Source organism: Schistocerca cancellata, chromosome 2, assembly GCF_023864275.1.
Source record: "Schistocerca cancellata isolate TAMUIC-IGC-003103 chromosome 2, iqSchCanc2.1, whole genome shotgun sequence".
NCBI classification, from domain to species: Eukaryota; Metazoa; Arthropoda; class Insecta; order Orthoptera; family Acrididae; genus Schistocerca; species Schistocerca cancellata.
Genome location: NC_064627.1, coordinates 871,994,477 through 872,007,075, shown reverse-complemented (window position 1 = coordinate 872,007,075; position 12,599 = coordinate 871,994,477). Strand labels below are relative to the sequence as shown.

Below are 12,599 nucleotides of genomic sequence, written 5' to 3'. Positions count from 1 at the left end.
ACTGTCCAACTTGTCAACAAAGAATAATATACTGATCACATCCATGTAACATGGCATAAGAAGAGAAGTAATAAAAAGATCATATCCAAAAGGGACCAGAGACAAGTGTTACACCTTCTCAAAGACAATCAATTTCAAACTTGATGGAAATTGGTGGTGTCAGTGAATGCATGTCCATCTCAACCGGTTTACAAGCAAATATTTCAAAGAGAACTACATGCAGTGTACATCTGGTGTCAATTACGTTGCAAAAGGCCACTGCTCATAGAGGCACATAAACCTGTATGTCTTTAATGGGTCAAATAACATAGAAACTTGACTGTAACCGACTAGAAGCATATAGTATGGTGTGATGAATTATGAATTTGTCGCTTTTCAAATGATACAAGGTGTCGGGTGTGCTGATGGCCCAAAGAAGCAGTCAACCTGCATTGTGGAGGGGGTAGTTTGGGCCAGAGATGGTTTTATGATATTTTGGACTGTTTTTCATACCAAGACCTGGGTTCACTCATACCAGTTACCATGAACACGAACCATATTCATGGTAACCAAGTGTTACACTGTTTTCAACATTCTATGATGAGTATGCTGTGGATGCTCCCATCTTTCAAGGTGACAACAGTTGAGTTTATAGGGCTGCATGGCATATCTTCATGGTTTGATGAGTACTCTTGTACCCTGTAACACTCTGACTTGCCCACTAAATCACCTTATCTTACTCCCACAGAAAACATCTGCAACTGTTTGGAACAACGAGTGAAATGTAACAATCAACATCTCTGTTTATTATTATTCATGTGACTTAAATGATCATTTTATATTCTCACTTAAAGACTTCAGATATAAATGTTTAAGTATATATAAAAAATACAAAATGCAAAGAAACAAACATACAAAAATTTTATACTGAATATCCAGGTCTCTTAACCAGTCCTCCAATATTAGTATCACTAAATGCAGTTCACTGAGATCGTTAAAGAATTTCGTAATCAACTTTCATCAACTACATGCTGCATAGTTTGCACAGCAACCCCACAGTTGCACTTTGAGGAATCCTCGAACTCTCCCTGCAACAAACAGGAACTATGCCTTCAACACCCTGTACGGAATTGATTCACAGCTGCCCATGCCAGTCCTGCAGGATATAATCATCAATGAGTGGCTTTAGCTGGATATAGCATATTTGAAGGAACTTTCAGATTCTCTTCCTCACCGAACTGATGTCATTATCAAGGCTAGAGTGATGATACACAGAGTTATTGTCTTGTCCGCTGGGGGTGACTGATATTTTTGTCTGGTGTGTTTATCTTATAGAATGAAATACTAGTTACAATGCCATTACTCCACAATGTGTAACTGTGGAATCCACAAACAAAGTTATAGAATGCTGTGACAGTTTGTCCTCTGAGGAAGTATGCAGGACCATCCAGCCACTTCACTGATAACACACTCTCTACATATAATCACACCATTCATTGCCTGGTAATTATGATCCATATGTTGTATTTTTCACTATCCAATTCTTTGTACATATTGTAAAACTGACACCTTTTAGATATCACATTTAATACCAGTCACAATTATTCAACAGCACCACTCACATCTGTAATTTCATAGATATTACGAAAATGTTTTATTTTATGAATGTATTTACATTAGCATAACATTACTAAAATTGAGAATAATTATGCAAAATCCAAGGTGAGCACTCTTGAACAGTCATCAAGATTCATTATAGAGATGAGAAATGTGCAGCTGCATATCCATATTTGCTTTCTCACTTTATTACTCAGAATTTTACTTTTAAAATAAAGTATTTAATCCATTACAATGACCATTCCCACTGAGATACCCATAAAACACAACAGAATAAAATACAAGTGAATTGCGCTTGTAGGTCATTTGAAGGTAAGGTGAATGATTGATTTTTTTTATAGATTGGTAGCAATTAAATTGAAACATAAGTGGGATGACTTCAAAACTGCAATTGCAACTTGTCCACAAAGAAACTCTCCTTGAAATACAGTGATTTAACACACTGGGTCCTACTCAGCAGTAGAATGTGAAGAGCAACGGAAATGCACGAGTTTCTATAGGAGCCTAACAATCATCTAAACTATAAAGGTAGCCATCACACGAACTGTTAGTTACAGTGGTCAAACAAGTCAAACAACTAGTTATAAATGAGAAATCCAGAAATAAATTGCTACTGTTTGTATGCAGATTGCCTAGGTTTATCAAGAAAAGTTAAGATTGACTGCAATATGTACAATAGCACAATATTAAAGTTTTTTCCACACTTTCTACATGCAAGTCCACAGAATAATTTTCAATGATACTTGAATTGTGAGCTACGTGACACATTTTACAATGACAGTATAAAACATAAGTATGTGTAAAGTAAAATATTTGTTTTGTCTTTTAACTTTATATTCATTGCAAAATGTACTCCTAATGTACTTCACATTTCAAAATGATAATACTTTGAAGTGTACATTTCGAAAATCACAAATATTAAAACCATAAAAATCTAACAGTACCTTTAAGCCACTAAGAATATGCCGGAGAACTCTCATGAAGTTACTGAAGGATATCCTTTTCTCAGATGCAAATTTTCGCAGCAGTGCTTTCAAATTGTTCTTCTGGAAATCATCTTTCAACTGTTCCTTTGAGAGGTACGCTATCAGTTCCTGAAGAATACCTAATAATAATAATAATAATATAACATCATCATCGGGTAAAAGTATAATGGCTGTCCATTAATTCAGTCACAAATAAAGCAAAAAAAAAAAAAAAAATAAATAAATAAAAATAAAAAATAAAAAAAAATTCTTATTTAGAAGCACAATAATTAAATATGATAAATCCTAATTCCTGAAAATACTGAGTGTTAATGATCATTTAAGTATGTGATGAATAGAAATTACTAGATATAAATTTTTTCCATTTTCTGTGTAGTGCTATTTTCTGTGCTGTCTCTCCTGTCTGTTTTTCCTCAATTGTTTCCAGTTTCTTACTTTTGTTTAAGTTATGAATGGAACCTGAGCCATTCAGATCCTTCCCTCCACCTCCAGTTTTTCTGAACTATGCAAATGGGTGTTATTCTTGCAACACATCCTGTGCTCCCATATCCTTTTTGTGCTCAATTTCTGTTAAACCAGTGTACCCACACCCTCCACCCAAGAGTTTCCCCTTCCACTGTTCCATCACCTCCTCCCTATTCACATATCTCCTACACTGCGCTCCGCTCCCTACCTGCTCTGGCACCATGCATCACATGTCTAGCCTGTATACCTGCAACCCCCTCCCTTCCACATTCCTAGACAGCAAACCAGCTGTCTCCCTCTGAGCCACTTGCTATCCATCCCCACCCCCTCATCCTGCCTCCTGCCCCTCTGCTCCCCCTACTCATCCCAACAGATACAACTGCGAGAAGGATTGATTTTGAAAGCTAGCACATTTACTCTCTCTCTTGTGTGTGCCTGTCGATTCCTTGATGCTGCCCTATTTGGTGAGTGGACTCCTTTACTCCTAAATTATGAACATTACTAAGGCTACACAAGAGAAGTCAAAGACTGCCTTGGAAAAGAAATCTTACACATGATAACACTGAATCCAAAATAAATGTTGAGCATAACAATATGAAACTGAATTAAGCCTGTATATATTTTTCACCAATATACAAAAAATAAATTATAATTTTAATTTCAATTGACATTAGTGATGGAGTAGTAGCCAGGATGGAAAAGAATGGTAGATTAAATCAGCTGTGATTTTTTAATAATCCATCACACCTTTTCATAAATCATGAGTAATTTAAATTTGAATACTGTAGGAAAAGACAGATTGCTACTTTCCATAAAGAAGACATGACAAGTTGCAGATGGCACAATTAAAAGACATTTACATAAAGCTTTCCACTACAATCTTCATCATTAAAAGAGAGACAAACACCATTCACACACACAAGCAAGCACACCTCACGCACACACAACGGCCAACTCCAGTGTCTCGGACTGGAATGTAACTATCGTGTGGGATGCAAGCAGCAATCGGGAGGGGGTGAGGAAGAGGAAGGAATAGTTGTGTATGGGTGGTGAGAGAGATGAATGCTGCCTGGTGAAGCGTGCAGGGACTATAATATCAACAGGTGCAGCGTCAGAAAGTTCTGAGGTAGGGAGGTGGGGAAAAAAAGGAGCAAAAATGGAGAGGAGCAGGGAACGATGGGCAGAGGTGTTGGCACACGGCTGCAAATAAACAGGGTGGGAAATGAGGATGGAGAGAACATGATAGGGCAGAGGGGGTGGAAACTGTTGGGTGAAGCGTGTGGGGACAGTATGTTACCGCAGGTTGGGGCTGGGATAATTGTGGGAGCGGAAAATGTATTGTATGGATAACTCCCATCTGCACAGTTCAGAAAAGCTTGTGGTGGAGGTGAGACTCCAGATGGCTCTGGTAGTGTAGTTGTCACTGATATCAAGTGCATTACATTCAGCTGCATTTGTGTCACAGGGTGGTCTACTTTGCTCTTGGCCACAGTTTGGCAGTGGCCTTTCATCCTGGTGGACAGCTGGTTGGTAGTCATACCAATATAATAAGCATGCAATGATTACAGCAGAGCTGGTAAATGAAATGGCTGCTTTCACAGATGGCTCAGTCCCTGATGGGGTAGGATATACCTGTGACAGGGCTGGAGTGGGAAGAGCTGGGTGGGTGGATTGGGCAGATTTTACACCTGGCTCTTCCATGGAGATATGATCCTTGGGGGCAAGGGTTCGGGATTGGTAGTGGCTTAGGGATGGACTAGGATGTTGTGGAGGTTGGTTGGGCAACGGAACACCACTTTGAGAGGGGTGGGATGGATCTCTGGTAGGATGTCCCTCATTTCAGGGCATGATGATGGGTCATCAAAGCCTTGGCGAAGGATGTGGTTCAGTTGTTCCAGTCCGGGTGGAAATGGATGATGAAAGGCACACTCCTTTGTGGCTTGTTTTTGGAGATGGTGTGAAGATCGAGGGTGTGAGTTGAAATGGCATGGCAGATCTGTTTGCAGACTAGGTCTGGGGTATAGTGACCATCTGTGAAGGTCTTGGTGAGACCCTCAGCAGACTGAGCAAGGGAGTTTTTGTCACTGCACATATGCAATCTCCAGGTGGCCAGGCTGTATGGGAGGGATTTACTGGTGTCAGGGTGTCTTGGCCCTGAGTCCAGATCATGGAGATATTATCAATGACCCTGAACCAGACTGGGGGTTTGGTGTTTTGAGAGGCTACGAAGGTCTCCTCTGGATGGCCCACAAAAACGGTGACATAGGAGTGTGCCATGTGGGTGCCCATGGCTGTGCCACAGATTTGTTTTAATACCTTCCCTTCAAATGGGAAGTAATTGCAGGTTAGGATGAAGTTAGTGAGGTGTATGAGGAAAGAGGTAGTGATTTCGAAGTCAGAAGGACGTTGGGGAAGGAAGTGTTCAATAACAGGGAGGGATGTTGGTGTATAGGCAGATGGCATCAACAGTGACAAGGAATCCAGTAGCTAGAGGGATGAGTGTGGTGGAGAGTCAGTGAAGGAAATGGTTGGGGTCTTTGAATTGTTAGGTTAGATTACAGACAACTGATTGGAGGTGTTTGTCAATGAGGGTAAAATTCTTTCAGTGGGGGCACAACAACCAGCCACAATGGGGCAGCCAGGATTGTTGGGTTTGTGGATTTTGGAGAGCATGTAGAAGGTGGGAGTGCGGAGTGTCATAAGAGTGAGGAGGAAAATGGATTCAGGGGAGATGTTCTGGGAAGGGCCTAAGGCTTTAAGCAGGGATTGGAGTTTGTGTTGGACTTCTGGGAAGGGATTACTTCGGCAGAGTTTATAGGTGGAGGAGTCAGATAATTGGCAGAGGCCTTCTGGCATGTAGTCACTGTAGTTCATGACAGTGACAGAGCCTTTGTCTGCAGGTAGGATTATTAGGTCAGGATTTGTTTTGATTGTGTGTAGTTGTTCTTTCTTCTACTGAAAGGCTGGTGTTCTGAGGGAGGGTTCTTGGGAAGGATGGTGAGGAATTCCTGGAAGGTGACCAACAAATGGTTAGGTGGAAAGGAGGGGGGGATCACAGTTGGATGGTGATATGAACCAGAAGAGGGAGGGTTCTATGTTGGAATTAGGGTGGCTTTGGTTGCAGGATTGGTGGTAAAGAACTGCTTCCATTGCAGGGATCGCGAGAAGGAGAGAAGGTCTTTGACAGGTCCAGCATGGTTATATTTGGGTGTAGGACTAAATGTGAGTCCTTTGGATAGGACTGAAACTTCTGTGGAGCTGAGGATTTTGGTGGAAAGATTAACAACAGTGTCACAGGAATGTTTTTCTTAGGATTTAGTGGAGATTTGGTAGGGAATTTTGGGGGTGTGGCAAGTTGGAAAGGTCAGCTAGGCAGGGTTTAGCTGCTATGAGGGAGGGGACACAGAGCAATTTGTGGGTACAATAGGTGTTGGATAGTGGTGACCCGAGGTGGCAGAAGGAAGTCAGCAGGTTAAATAACTTATGGAGGCAATGTCTGGAATGTTCTTCCAGGTGCTGGAGAGCACATGTAGATATATGGAGTATGGATTGCAGGTTAGTAGTATCCTGCGTAGGGAGTAGAGGTGGTTCTGGGATGCCTGTTCCATGGAGATCTGTTTTTGTAGTACCAGGTTTGTGAGGACCAGGGATTGGCAGAATCTGAAAAGGTGTAGGTCACAGTGAAAGGAGGGATGGGTCCAGAGACAGGAATCTTTACAGTTAGTCCATCTGCGTTTAAGCAGCATTTGAGAAACAAGATATGGGACAGGGTTTTAGCAATTTAAATTTCGACAATCATGCATAAATTTGAGCCTTGTCTCTCCTGCACTTGTCTCATGCATGTACCTAGCCTGCAAAAAAATCTGTGGCTTATTTAAAGCACACATCGTAAGACTAACATCTTGTTAGTCTTTTTGACATGTACATTGACCATTGTATATACAGTATAAAGAACTGATCCACATTTACAGCTCATATTAAGGATACACAACTGAGTGATTTATAATCCTTATTTATTTTTACTTGTAATTCACATAGCACCCTGTAAGTGACCATCAAATTGCTACTCCATATGTTTTAATTAATGTTTCAAACATCATATCAAGGCAATCCTGAGATGAGAGTCACCAAAGAATAAGTGAAAACAAGTGTGATTACTAAATGTGAAAGACCAAGAAAGGGAAGTTTTCATTACATATGGTGTAAGGCACTACTGCAATATCTATTTTGGGTTTAGCTTTTATGTGAAAGATGCAATGAAGGAAGAGTAAGTAAATTTTGACAGAGGAATAAAAATGCAAGAGCAACACAAACCAATGTCAAGGTTCACATACAACATAGACACTCGGAATCAAGGTAAGGAAGACTTCAAGAGAGTAAAGTTTATTCTATTTTGAGCATCAGTAGAGTGTTAATTATTTTACGAGTAGCTATCGTAGCTTGTTCACCTTCCAGCACTCAAGCAAATCAGAGGATTTTTCAAGTACTGGCCTTGAGCTGCCTGTGAAAATTGCAAGAATATATAGAGAACATCTTTTACTGACCTAGAGCTTGTTTTTGCAAGCAGTATACTTCCAATGTTATCAACACGCACCTCACAGGATGACAACTTGCTGCTTTCAATAAAATTCTTCTGGGTATGTGGCAACATTGTCAATGTGTAAGATTGCTCCAATGTTTCAGGGAGAAGTTTCTTTGGGACAAAATAAAACAAATATCAGAGAGTTTGGCTTAAGTATAGTTTTGGCATTGTTACCGAGATCACACATGTTATTCTATGTGGAGTGCATGATACAAATGGAATTTTCTCTGATAATTCGAAACAGTATGCTGGATGAGATACAAGGCAGGCAGGAAATAAGTGACAAGTTGAAACTTTGGGTTGGTCCATGAGGCATGAATGGATAACATAACTGGTAGTACACTGTGCAAAAAAATGTTAATGTAAGAACATTGTCAGTACAGACTACTATATAATTTCCATTAGATCTAGGAGAAGTCCGATTAAGAAATGACAGAAAAAAGACTCGTAACTTGATTTTCACAGGTATCATTCTGCATGACTACTTATCACAGTTTACTTTCTTACAGAATATTCCACAACATGTGGCTTCAGTAGACTGTGACTCTGTGATAGAGAGCAGTAAGTACACCATGTGATCAAAAGTATTCGGACAACCCCAAAACCATACATTTTTGATATTAGGTGCATTGTGCTGCCACCTACTGCCAGGTACTCCAGATCAGCGATCTCAGTAGTCACTAGACATTGTGAGAAAGCAGAATGGGGTGCTCTGTGAAACTAACGGACATTGGACATGGTCAGGTGATTGGGTGTCACATGTGTTACACATATGTACGCAAGATTTCCACACTTTTAAACATCCATAGGTCCACTGTTTCTGATGTGATAGTGAAGTGGAAATGTGAAGGGTCACATACGGCACGAAAGTGTACAGGTCGACCTCATCTGTTGACTGACAGAGACTGCCGACAGTTGAAGAGGGTCGTAATGTGTAATAGACAGACATCTATCCAGACCATCACACAGGAATTCCAAACTGCGTCAGGATACACCGTAAGTAATATGGCCAGTTAGGCGGGAGGTGAGAAAATTTGGATTTCATGGTTGAGCAGCTGCTCATAAGCCACACATCATTACGGTAAATGCCAAACTACACATCTCCTGATGTAAGGAGCACAAACATTGGACGATTCAACAGTGAAAAAGCGTTGTTTGGAGTGACGAATCATGGTACACAATGTGGCAATCCGATTGCAGGATGTGGGTATGACGAATGCCAGGTGAAAGTCATCTGCCAACATGTGTAGCGCCAACAGTAAAATTCAGAGTTGTTATGGTGTGGTTGTGTTTTTCATGGAGGCGACTTGCACACCTTGTTGTTTTGCATGGCACTATCACAGCCCAGGCCTACATTGATGTTGTAACCACCTTCTTGCTTCCCACGGTTGAAGAGCAATTCTAGGATGGCAATTGCATCTTTCAACACGATCAAGCACCTGATCATAATGCACAGCCTGTGGCGGAGTGGCTGCACGACAATAACATCCCTTTAATGGCCTGGCCTGCACAAGAGTCCTGACCTGAATCCTTTAGAACACCCTTGGGATGTTTTGGAATGCCGCCTTCATGTCAGGCCTCACCGACCAACATTGATACTTCTCCTCAGTGCAGCACTCCATGGAGAATGGGCTGCCATTCCCCAAGAAACCTTCCAGCACCTGAATGAACACATGCCTGTGAGAGTGGAAGATGATATCAAGGCTAAGGGTGGGTGAACAACAAATTGAATTCCAGAATTACTGATGGAGGGCGCCATGAACTTTTAAGTCATTTTCAGCCAGGTTTCCAGATACTTTTGATCTGATGTTCTCACAATTGGAGACCACCTGAGATTATCAGAGGGACCTGTGGCATTGATTATCAACGCACACGTTCTTTCACAGATTTTATCTACTGTTATAATAATTGTATTTGGTATTAAAGGACTCAGCCCAAAATAAAACTGAGTCTAGGTTTGTCCATGATGCTCCATATATGCCAGAAGTATGTTACACAAAAAATGTTCCTTAATTATAGGCAGTACTTTCAACAGAACAAATTTGCCAGAATGATTTGTAACCAGGTTTTCTTTCTTTCTTTCTTTTTCTTTAAATCTGGAGATTTTTTGATGACTACAGCTTTTGCATCCTCTATGGTATCCTCTATGGTATAGATATCAAACCAGTCTCAGGACTGAAGACCACAACAACAACATGGTATAGGTGTCCATCTTGCCCATAATACATCATTCACTATGGACATCAGGTAAGGTTTATTCTGTGGTGCAAGCTGTTGCAACACTTCCAAATGGATGCCACTGGGTTTGGTCAATTCGGCTTTCTTTAACTTGAGTAAAACTTCTTCATATGCAAGGTTCAAATGGCTCTGAGCACTATGGGACTTAACATCTGAGGTCATCAGTCCCCTAGAACCTAGAACTACTTAAACTTAACAAACCTAAGAACATCACACACATCCATGCCTGAGGCAGGATTTGAACCTGCGACCGTAGCAGTGGCGCGGTTCTGGACTGAAGCGCCTAGAACCGCTTGGCCACAGCAGCCGGCTCCAATTGCAAGGGTAAAATGACAATTCCTTGTTTAAAGTTTCTGTCATTTGTTTTTGTTCTTATTTAACTAACAGTGAGTTGTCATCACATAAGGGTTGATGCATTGAGTACTCCGCAGAATACAGACCCACTACAATCCTAGTGTTATTTCTTAGATGTCTGTTGTCAGTCTTACTTGTTAAGCCTTATATCTCCACTGGACATTGATACAGAGGTCAGGGATTAACATGTGAGTCACCAGTCCACACATTATCACAGTGGAGCAAACAACAGACAAAGCCCTCCTCTGGGCAGGCAGCAGTGGTATATACTCTGACTGGTCTGTTACCATAAGGGCTACACACAGAAGATATTTGTGCATTTAAAAAAGGTCAAAGTAGGAAGCACACAACTTCCACCATTACACATTAGTGAAAAATATTGCTAAGAACTCCAGAAAATTCTAGTTCTACACAAAGTCGCTAAGTGGGTCAAAGGCTTCTTATCATTTGCTCATCGAACAGTCCAGTGTAGCAACAGAAGGCAGCAAAGGGAAAGCTGAAGTTCTAAACTTTGCGTTTAAAAAAGTCATTTACACAGGAGGATCATATTGACTGATTGACCGTCATATACTCCTGATGGACTACACAGAAATGGACATCCATGGTATTGAGAAGTAACTGGAAAAAGCTGAAAACAAAGAAGTACTGGTCTGGATGGAATCCCAATTCAATTTTACAGAGAATACTCTTTAGCACTGATCACTCAAATACCTCACATTTATTGTGAATCCATCACCCAGTGCAAAGTCCCAAACAACTGGAAAGAATAAGAATGGACCTCTAAAATTTATGACCAATATTCTTAATGTTGGTTTGCTGCAGAATTCATGATGGCGTGCATTCACAAGAGGAAAGATATCATCAGGAGGGCCTCAGGGAAGTGTGTTTGCTGTGTGAGGTAATGGGCGAGTTGTGGTGCCCTGGAAATATTCCAAGTTCGGAGTTGGCGTGGCCGCGCTGGGGCCTCTCGGTGGGTCGCTGCCCGGCAGCAACCCAGCAACCACATGGTGCCGAATGTTAGTTTAGCAAAAGGGGTAGCCCTGGCGCGTGGCTGGGAATTCCATGGTGATGCTGTGTCATTGAAGGAGACACGTTTGGAGTGCCAAAGATGGCGGACTTCAGGAAATATTAATGGCGGACATTTCACAGTTCGTATAAAAATTAATAGTAGCCAGATGAATCATGATACCTCAAAATGAAACATGTACATTAGCATTATTTGCACGTCGATTCTGATGGTGTAATCAGATTTTCAATATCTTTATTAGTTTAAGTTAGTACCTGACTGTAAATTATACAAGTAACACCCAGAAAGGAATTTCCAAAATCTAAACGGCTCATCCGATTTCGTCGATCGACATGCTTTAGAAAATTATTAGTGTAAACCTAAATTGGTATGAATTATAGGCATATAACTTGAATGGTACAAGAGTTATTGGAGGTCAAAGCTGCCAATTACTATTAATCGCGTCAGGCCATAAGTCCTCTACAGTTACACGAAAAAATGGTAGCAACATGCTTATAAATATATTTATTCGTCTATGTCTTTGTTTATATCCGATATATACTATTCATGAAGAAATTGCTTAAACATTTACTGTATTTTAGAAAGCACAGACATTAGGCTACTGGCCTACCTTTTGTTCTATTCCTTTGATATATGTTTATTTAATTTTTTTTATGTATCTAATAATGTGCATTAGAGTGTGTTTATGGTCCAGCCATAGAAATATTTATTTAATTTCATGTTATTTAAATGTAAATCCAGTACTTCAAATGTGTTTCATTATGTTTGTGTGGATGTGTTGGCTTGAAGACATGGCACGAGCGCTCTAGCCAAGTGGAAGTGGGAAAAGAGTTCTAAGCAGGACGACAGGACTCGGCGAGTCCGGGACAGTACGACGCGAGGGATACACGGTCGCGGGAAAGACTTCGAGAGTGGAGCAGTTGGCGCGTGGTAGCAGGAGAGAGAAATATTTCGGAGTGCCAACTTGTGCTCTTGTGAGATTTCCGTGGCTTCTACAGTATATCTTGCGAGCTATGTTGTTGTTCATAACTAATTATGTGGAGTAGAAATCTATTGTTTCCCTGTTATTTAACTTATATTTTATTTAATTGCTGGACCATCGACACCAATAAGCGTTTTTCAGTAATAAAGGGTATTCTTAAAGGTATTTCCGCTATCGTATTCATCATTTAAAGTCGTTAAAATAGTACCTGCAGAATTTATTTAATTGCAATCTTCCATTTATAAATGTCTATATTATGTTCAAAATTCGCAACTGCCAAGTGATAGGAACCTTCGACCATTCGATTCATGTGTATATTCATATTTTATACTGCAGACTCATCAGTATTTGGCTTGTAATGTGGCAACT

The 12,599-nt window shown here is 40.6% G+C and overlaps 1 protein-coding gene across 1 annotated transcript in view; it reads right to left on the bottom strand.

Moving 5' to 3' along the window:
- Positions 1–12,599, bottom strand: part of LOC126162829 (probable glutamate--tRNA ligase, mitochondrial) — a 122,119-nt gene that overhangs the window by 10,540 nt on the left and 98,980 nt on the right. Inside the window, exon 8 of the mRNA XM_049919590.1 lies at positions 2,541–2,701. Coding sequence (XP_049775547.1) covers positions 2,541–2,701 — 161 coding nt within the window. The remainder of the gene's footprint in view (positions 1–2,540; positions 2,702–12,599) is intronic.